This window comes from Zingiber officinale, chromosome 1A (assembly GCF_018446385.1).
Source record: "Zingiber officinale cultivar Zhangliang chromosome 1A, Zo_v1.1, whole genome shotgun sequence".
NCBI lineage: Eukaryota > Viridiplantae > Streptophyta > Magnoliopsida > Zingiberales > Zingiberaceae > Zingiber > Zingiber officinale.
Window position 1 is genome coordinate 59,299,955 of NC_055987.1, and position 9,996 is coordinate 59,309,950.

General features: G+C 36.7%; 1 protein-coding gene across 1 annotated transcript; it reads right to left on the minus strand.

Annotated features, from left to right (window-relative positions):
- Positions 1 to 4,259: 4,259 nt before the first annotated feature.
- On the minus strand, positions 4,260 to 7,664 carry LOC122025384 (tyrosine-protein phosphatase DSP1-like). The gene is made up of 5 exons (XM_042584193.1): positions 7,342 to 7,664; positions 7,135 to 7,228; positions 4,969 to 5,020; positions 4,828 to 4,871; positions 4,260 to 4,744 (listed from the first exon to the last, which is right to left on the minus strand). The coding sequence occupies exons 1-5, from the start codon at positions 7,578 to 7,580 to the stop codon at positions 4,583 to 4,585; spliced, it is 591 nt and encodes a 196-aa protein (XP_042440127.1). The 5' UTR covers positions 7,581 to 7,664; the 3' UTR covers positions 4,260 to 4,582.
- Between the last annotated feature and the right edge of the window lie 2,332 nt (positions 7,665 to 9,996).

A 9,996-nucleotide genomic window follows, 5' to 3' on the forward strand; every position in this document is an offset into this window, starting at 1 on the left:
GCAAAGCTTTAGGCAGATCGAGTAAGGAAGCCGATCGAGTGAAGAGGTCGACCGAGCGAAGCTTAAGGCCGACCGAATGAAGAGGCAGACCGAGCGAAGCTTAAGGCCGACCGAGTGAGGAGGCCGACCGAGTGAAGAGGCCAACCGAGCAAAGCTTAAGGTCGACCAAGTGAAGAGGTCGATTGAGTGAAGGACTTCTATAGATCGAGTTGTTGTTGATCGAGTTGTAGGGCTTCTGCCTAGTGAGTTGCTGCTGACCGAGGCCTGCGATAAACGCAGTTTCCTTGAAATAGATTCGTCCCACCTCCGGCTATGCTTCGAGGCTTTCTTGGGTTGTCTGCTTCCTAAGATACAACAGCTAATCGTGATTCCCACCAAGCACTGGTGGTCACGACGAATTGAGAGATACCCGACTGCTATCACGGGCACTCCATCGAGCAGGAGTTGCACGATAGAGTCGAAGGGGGAATGTAGGTGGAGAGCTTCAGCTTTTCACGTGTGTAACCCTTTTGCCTGTAGTCGTAGCCTCCTTTTATAGGAGCTCAAATGAATGGCAAAATTAATGATCGATTAATGATCATTACCCACCAAGCTGCGAAACGCTAGTGTTTCTCTCGGCCGTTTTTTATTATGCATTAATCTACCTTTAATGCATCCGTCACGCAAAAAGGTTTACGTGGAAAAATATTGATTGTTCCACTTGGGCAAATTTTACCCTGACCGGTCCGACATTCGGCCCGCGCAAGTCGTGCTCGTACATGAGTCAAGTTGGGTCAGTGCAATCCGGGCCCTGGATTTGCACCCCCTGCGCACCCACGCATGAAAGAGAGCCTCTTTCCATGCATTTGTTCACGTCATCAAAGCATGTGAATCAATATAAACTAACCAATATGTCAAGAAACGCTCAATGTGGGACTAAAGTCTCATTCACAATGGAGCTTCTATCTTCTTCCGACTCTTCTCCATTCACTCATATTCAACAATTAATTGATTCATGCTTACATAAAATATTTTTTCATTTGCTATGCTTTAGTTTTGCAATTCCTTTAGTTTAATGTCTTGCAATGTTTTGTTTTTTTTTTTTTTGAATGCTTTATGTGTGTGTTCTTCGTTTTGGATGCAAACAGGTTAGGTTAGATTAGGCTGCTTACTGTATGTTTCTGTTAATTCATTGTAATCGTAGTTTAGTTAGGTTAGGATCTTATTACTTGCATTGATTTTCATTTACTATTCTTAGCATTCAAATATGAACCCCCATTTATAACATCAAAAATATAAATCTCATTTGCAAATAAATCGATCGTAAGATGTCATTTGTAGATTACATTCCTTTTGAGAGATGATCTGAGTCATTCGTATGTTGCATTAGCGTAGAGGAGTTTGGTAATTTGTTTGATATTGTGTCATGACAATACTGTCTTGTCCCCCATCGGGAAGGCTACAGTATGGTTTGATCGTCTTTCTTCTGCAACAACGACTTCAGCTATTGGAAGACCGAATGAAGTACCATTTGAAAACCCAATGAAAATGTAAAATGTAATCCAAAGAAGATTCACATTACCCACCAACGAAGAAGGAGAACTGCTAGGATGCGAGAAGTGGACAACTAACATCAAACAAAAGATTGAAGCTGATGCTAAGGTGACTCAGACCCTCCAATGTGGCTTGTCCAAAGAAGAGCTCAATCGAGTTGGCCCCTTCATCAACGTAAAGGACCTCTGAGACAAGTTGGTCAAGCTGTACGAAGAAACTTCCAATTCCAAGGTATGTAAAAGAGATCTATTTTTTAATAAATTATTTAACATTAAAATATAGGATGAAGAATTTGTGAGTCAGCTATATGCCCGAATTCAAGATATTCTCAACAGGCTACACTCAATCAAACAGGAAGTAGAGAACAATGACATCATAAGGTACACACTGAAAGAGTTCCCTAGAAATATTTTTTGGCCTTCTATGGTAGATGCTTACAAGGTTTCAAGGGGACTTTAAAAATAAATTATATGAACTCTATTCTAAATTTGAATTTGATGAACAAACTAACTTAAATCAAGCTGAGAAAGGAATGAATTTGCTTGCAAGACAAATAAAAAAAAACAAGGAGTCCAAACCCAAGTCATGACCCAAACAGGAATCTGAAGACGAATCAGATTCAAACGAAGATAACAAAGAACTTTCCTCCAAAATAATCAATCTAGTTCAGAAAATGTTCAAGAAAAGGAGAGGGTTCCCCAAGCTAGAAATCAAGAAAGTGATCTAATCAAGAGGTAAACAATCGGGTCTAAATCGAACCATGAAGCCAAAGTCGGAAGTGACCTACTAGGGATACAATCAGAAATATCACAATAAGGCTAAGTGTTCAAACTCAAAAACATGTCAAAAAAACAAAGGGAGAAAAAGACACTCAAAGTAACTTAGGATGAGTCTTTATCAGAAGAATTGAATGGGGAGGAATAAACTCAAGTGAGCTTCATGATTCTAATGGCAAAAGAACAAGCGATTGAATCTGAGCCCAAACTCGAGCCCGAGTCTGAGACTGAGTCCAAATCAAGCCACGGATCTATATCCTAATCAGTCGAACCAAACCATGGGGTAAACTCTCCTTTAGTAGAAAAACTTTATTCCATGATTTCATGTTTAACTAGAAAACTAGCAAGTCCAATATTCGAGTCAAAGTCACTCCTTAAGGTGGTTAAAGCCCTTGAGGAGAAAACTAACCCTAGTCCTTCAATGAACCAAGTTCAGGATGGATCCTCAAGTTTAAAAACTTGAGAAAGAGAATTCCTTTTTGAAAAATCAAGTTGAAGAACTTAAAGGATGGTTAGAACAATTCACATCAGGCTCCAAGTACCTAAACATGATATTTAGAACTTAAAGAGACTTATACAATATATTCAGACTTGGATTCAAATCTAAGATTCGATACATGTCTTATATATCTTTAGTTAATCGGAATGCTAGAAAATGAGTCCAAGCCTAGGTTCCAAAATCGAGTTTGATTAATCAAGTAGATTCAAATCAATTAGTGAGTCAAATGACCAAACACTACACAGTGGAAGACTTGATAGGTCAGGTGGCTAGATACGAAGCAATGAAAAAGTCCTAGTGTGTCAGGTGATCAAAAAATAAGCAGTGAAAGTCTTGGTAGATCAAGTGACTCGATATCAAGTAATGAAAGTCCCAGTGAATCAGCTAGCAGTTGGACAAGACACTTAGTAATATAAGTTTTGAAGGTATCAAGCAGGTAAGCTATGAGAGGCTTTCTAACATAGAAAGTGGTGAGGAGTGCTTCTTCTTTCTAGGGTTGAGGATAGTCTAATAGCTGGGCACTGAGAAACCACTTTGTGTTTCAAAGTTAAGGTGGGCTATAATTATTGTCCAAATCTTTGAATATATTTTGTGAATAACTTGGTGGTGCAGGAAGCAACTTGGTGATCCAAATGACCTTAAGAGGTTTAGGTGACCTGAAGTAGTGATAAATTTGATCAAATCAAGTCGCACGAGAAGTTCCGATCTAATTGGAGTTCCAGGCGATGAGAAAAGCTCTTGTGACCTTGATGTCTGAGTCATCGAAATACTTCCAAGCGACCCGAAATTCAAATCAAGCGATTTGATGGAGGCGATCAAGGGATAAGGTTGACCAAGCTCTAGGTGATTGAAAGGTGTCCGACTGGAAGTTACCGCGTCAATTAGATTTGAAGTTCAAGTGGATAAATCAACACCCAGGTCAGTATGGTCCGGGCTACTAGAGGTGTTTCTAGGTGACTAGATAAACACCATATTAGCAGCTAACAACTCTATAATAGGAAGGTAAGAGCTCTTTCATTTAGTATTTCTATTCGTTGTCTAATTTTTATTTAACTTTGTGCTATTAACCATCTTATTGTGTAAGAGGTTTCTCCTCTTCTAGTAGAAGTAATTCGGAGCTAATCCACCCTAGAAGGATCGTCGTGAACGTATGAACCCTAGAAGGAAGCTAAACCACTTTAAACATCTTGTTTTGTTTGTGTGGTATTCTGTATTCTATTTTCATTGTAATTTAATTATTTTATTTCCATTGCAATTTACTTAGTCTATTTTCCGCTGTAATTTACTTAGTTTATTTTTCATTGCAATTAAATTAAGGATGGCATGTTTGATCCATTTACGATACAAACTAGATAAGTTACAATACATGACTTTGTCCGTCGACCTATCCAAGCCAGAGCATTTCTAATATCACAATTTATGCATGCATTTGAATCAAAAATATAGGGGATTGAATATGTTCATCAAATTATAAGGCAATACCATCAAATATTTAATTGTACCTAACACTTACAGATCAGATACCCAGCAAGCAATCTCCCAAAAACGTGAACCGCTTGCAATTAGATGTGAGTTTTCTCTTTGTAAAAAAAATGAAAAGAAAACACAGGAATGGGCTTAAAATTGTTAGAGAAAAACTCAGAAAAAAATTATCCTATTAGGGAAAATGAGTCCTCCAAATTTTTACTGATTGAAAGAATTATTGGTTTCCTGTTAATTTCCAGTAAGAATGGCCCGTCTCTTCCGGAGTAGAAAAGCTGATGTTCCTTTCTTGCTACTGGATCTGGGTCAGGCTTGTTACATCAAATGCCTCTATGAAGTTCTGATCAGAAATTCTCGCTTTCACAGCGGCAAAACACTTGTACTCGTCAAAAATTGAAACAAGGCACCAGCGCTGCAGTTTTCTCAGGCATCCTACGACGCAGCCTGTTCGATGCTGGCACGGAAATTGGAAAAGTGATAACACGTATTGCAGGCATTAAACTGACTGTATTGATTGAAATAGTATGGGGGACTTACTTTGCCTCGTTTGCAATGAATAAGAAGCGGATGATTCCGGACATCTGGAGTTTCAAAACAGAGTACTCATGAACACAAACAACTGAAGTGAAAACAACATAGGTAAAGAATAAAGGGTATTTAATTGCAAATTTTTCATACCAAGAACAACTTTAAGGGCTTCTTGAATCGCATCTTCTGGAATTGCGACGTACTGCAGAGGAAGCTGTTGTGATTAAAAATGCTTGTTGGACAAAAGCAAAACTAAGAGAACAGTTAATGCTAAAAACTGAACAAGAAAGTGATGCTCCACATGGTCCCACGACATGCGTTAAAAAAAAATATTCTTCAAAATTTGAATCTTATTCACAAAATTTTGCAGCCAATAACTATCTATGAGAAAACACATACAAGAATTGCTAAAAGCATAAGTAATGATCAATTATGGATATAGGATTCCTCATCTTAAATCTGCCACAAATAATAACTAAGAAGAAGAGTACGAATCCACAGAAGAAAGATTATTGAGTAGAAAATTTTATTAAATACATTAACCAAATTAGATGGAAATTGTCATAAATGCAAGTAAAGCAGATCAGTGAGTTAGCCTATACAGATCTAAAACATAAATTTTGAGCTTTATTATGATACTAATATTAGTCAGTCTTCTGTGCCATGCAACTAACTACATCAATCAGTTCTAAAATCCGAAAAGCTATGGTTAGTACGGAAAGATCCTTGTCACTGACCACCTATAGCATTTGTGCTATGAGTCTATCAATTTCTGGCACGTGCCGTGTCAATGTATTAGCATGCCAGGATAAAATAGAAAAAATATCAGAGCAAAGAATGTCCACATAATGATAAGAAATTCCCAAGTTACATAAGTTTCAAAGGTCAGTAGAGTCATCCAATCAAAAGTTGCCAAGAGAGAATTGATCTAGGACCATGTAGATGTGGTAAACATGGTAAAGGAACTATTTCTCTACTACACTGCTACAAATGTGTACCAATGGGTATTGAATTTAGCAATATTTTCTTGTTTAAAATGGTAACCACAGTGATATATAAGGACTCAACTGTTGTGCGTACCATGAATTTTTCCAGTTTAGTTAGACACTGATAGGACCCTTGTCTACTACATGGCTAGTGGTAAAACTCTTCTATTCTGTTTCTGTGTACATGTCCATGCCCATTTTTATTCGTGATAAGGATGGACTAAGGGGATATTAATTAGAAATGCACAAGCTCATGTCACTTTCATGCCTTCCTGTCACTTGGATCATTCTTATTTGACCATCATGCATCTAAGAAATTGAAGGATCTTCCAACTTTCTCATAAGCATAGTAAGTTGTGCAATTATTCAATTGATAATTTCCTTGGTCTCTTTAAATCGAATATACCAGAATCAACAAAATTTTTGATATTTCATTTTCTTGTAAAGCTGCCCCAAAATTGGAGCTAACTAAATACATATATCAAATATCTAATTTTTGAAATGATCTTGTTTGAATCACATTAAGAAAAAAGACAGATCTTAAGCATATTTGAAACTGTGTTATCAAGTAAATTGGTTAATGGATTGTTATATGGCAAAACAAAATGCAATAGTTTACATAAGTCAAAAGTCAAGTGGCTTGCATGTAATACTGGAAATTTTAGTTGAAAATAAACTCCCATAATTTATAATCAAGCAGTTTACAAAAGTTAAAAGTCAAGGGATTGCAAGTTGTAATACCAGAAATTTTTGTTGACAAGTACCTTATGAAAGTTAGTAATTCTCAAAAATATAGATACATATTAAAATAGTATGGCAATGAATAATATGAACCGAAACTAACAAGTCAAACATCCATATGAAATAAGAAAAATGAACAACAAAAGAAAGCATAGAAACAAACAAGGAAAATTGGTCTATATAATAATGCCCGGACTATGACCAATCCATGTGATCTACGACCAAATCTGTAATAGCATCTAGAAGATCAAAACCTCATACAGACGATAACTACTCTACGTGAGGAAATCAAATTAAACCATTTGATAGTTTTGTTGACATGATATATGGTCACGATGGGAGATGGGGAAGAGGTTTGGAATTTCCAATATAGACAGGCATATCAAATTGGTTCCCATGATTAAAATAAAAAGGGCTTCCTGTTAATATCAGGATGCAAGCATCTAGACAAAATCTGCAAAAAGGGGAAACAGAATATTAGGAAGAACCATCCAAGATGTTAGATAATAGAAAATGAAGAACAGGTTACACCAGGAACAGATAAGATAAAGCAGACAAATAAATTGAATTTTAAAATTCAAATTAATACCTTGTACCCGTCGATCCCAATCTGGAAGAGCCGAATCCCATTCCCCTGAAGAAACTCCATGTTCTCCTCCGGGTAGGGATCTGGGCACAGACACCTATTTAAAAAAAAAAACAAATACGCCTCCAATCAATGGAAACCCTCGATCCCACCCCCACCGTCTTCCAACGAATCAGAGGGAGATCAACAAAAAGTGAAGAAATGGCGTACAATATGGATTGAAGTTTTAGCGTTCTCAAAAATGGGAAGTTAGTGGGTTCGAGGAAGCCGGAGCGGTAGACCCCGGGATTGACCATAGCAAAATTGAGGGGAGGCACCAAACATTCGCCATAGGCCTGCACCACGGGAGAGGGCTGGAGGACCACCTCGCCGTAGCAGATGGGCTTAGCTTCCGGGGCTACCATCGCCGCCTTCAGGTCGGCCGCCTCCAACGCCTGCTGCTCACCCATTTAAAGAGACTGGAATATTCTATGGGGATTCTTGCATTTGGCGAATCTGAAGGTTTTATACATCCACTGCTACTGCCAATGCAAATGCCAACAAAGCATTTAGAAACGAAACGAAAAGAAAAGGGTGTCTTTTTTATCTTCTAGTTTGTATAAATAAATAAATAAAAATCAATTGAGTGCACGATTTTTTCATCAATACCGAATTTTGAAAAACAAAATCGCAACATATTAAATCTATTACACATAATCTTATATAAAGTATAAAATAAAACTACATACAATAAATTTAATATTCAGATTAATTATTCATATATTAATTTTATAATAAATTATTGTGTGAATCTCAATTTTTAAAAATAAAATCCTTAGTTACTATCAAATAATGAAGTATCAAATGAATATCTAATTGAAAATTTTATATAGTGACATCAATTCAAAATGATCGATTTGCAGAGATAGACCTCAACTCCACATCAACTCATTAGCCATTTTGATAAATATTAATCTATTAAGATCATGTCCACGTCAACTCAATAGTCGCTCTAAGGCGCTAGAAAATTGAGGAAGTTCTCTAGAAGGGTTGGAAAGGTAATCTACAGTCTGATATCATTTGGAAGAACGGTTCATTCAGCTTGCATTTGTTTTCTTTCTGACGGGCTAGCCATTGCTATTTTGGTCCAAAAGTCCAATGAACAATGATACATAACGTATGTGATTAAATCCAAAAAAAAAAAAAACAAGTTGTTAAGTGATTTTATTGCGGTTGATGTTAACATGATTGACAGAGAGTTTAAATTACTCTTCATTTATATTATTTTGATATGATTCATCAAGCGGATGGCAATAATAACCACTAAGCCTTTACTAAGTAAGTCGATTGCAGGTATCCTCCTATATTATTGGATTTAATTTTTTTTTTTCTATATCAATATTTATATTTAAATAAATTTTATCATATTTTATTATTATTATTTTTTGTTTAAAACTCCTTCCTAGAATATTGTACACATTTATCATTATTTTATATCATTTAGACATTCGACACTTATTAATCATCTAAGTACATACCCACATTATCTGAAATGTGTCTTTATAATTTTCTTCAATAAGCATAACATTGTTGACTTTTTTAATAAATTACTTTTTTATTTTATCCATCTTCGTATATTCAAACTTCTACCTTAACATCCTTATTTCTATAATTCTCATTTTCTGTTCGTGTGCTTAATTCATAACCTAAAATTCAGCTTTAAATAGCATAACATATCTCACCGACATTTTATACAACTACCTTTAAAGCTTTAGAAATATTTTATGATAACAAAGAATACTTGAACATCTGTTGGATCGAGTGGATCAACTAGAGGGGGTGAATAGCTTACAAATTAAAATTCAAATTTCTCTTACTTTCTACTTAGCAAGGACACATTATATTAATTAAAAATAAATAATAAAATATAAAGTAAGAGATAGAATTTTACTTGATTTAGAACCTAGGTGGTTGTTAATCTAAGGCAATTGGAAGTACACTAACAAACTCCTTGAACAATGTCAGAGGCAGAGAAGCTCCTTACAACGTTGATAGCACAAACAGCTAAAATTGAACTTAGAAATGAATACAAAATGTGTTATTGAATCCAATAGAGGCGCCTTAGTTCCATTGGAGGTGCCTTAGTGCCATCAAAGGTGCTTCAGTTCCATCGGAGGTGCCTCGGTTACAACAGAGGTGCCTCAGTTCAGCTAAAATGTTATCTGCTTCGCCAATGTTCGGCTAACTTGGCCACATTGGAGGCACCTTCAATCATCAGAGGCGCCTCGAGTATGTTGATGTGGATTCCCACTTTTATCTGCGTCGCTACGTCTCCTTGGCTTTGGGGGTGCCTTAGTTGATATGAGATGCCTCGACTCATAATCATCTGAGACACTTCCAATCAATTGTGGTGCCTTAGGTCTTCGAATCAATAGGGTGCCTCTAGTCAATGGGGGCACCTCGAATTCTCAATTTTTGAGTTGATCATTTTTTGACTCCGTTCGCCTTGGGTAATGGACTGACCGTCCAGAGTTGAGCTCATCCGAACCCAATTCCAGCATTCTCCTAAAGCAAACTTCCTCCCCGCTTCTCGTCCCTTGGATACACCATGTGCATCCTTCTCGCTCCACTAGTGTACTCTTCCGTAGCTTCTCATCCTTCGAAATCGAGCTCGTTGGCGATCATCCCGTGTTATCCTTCTCACTCGTTGTGTCTTCCGCTTGACTTTTTGTGCTCCTAAGTTCTTGCACACTTAGACACAAGCCATCAAATTTGCATAGCCTAACTTAACTCGATTGATCAACATCAAAACTAACCCAGGGTACTTATAACATCTTACTCCATTTTAACTATCCTACTTGTATTCTATATGAAACATTTCTATCA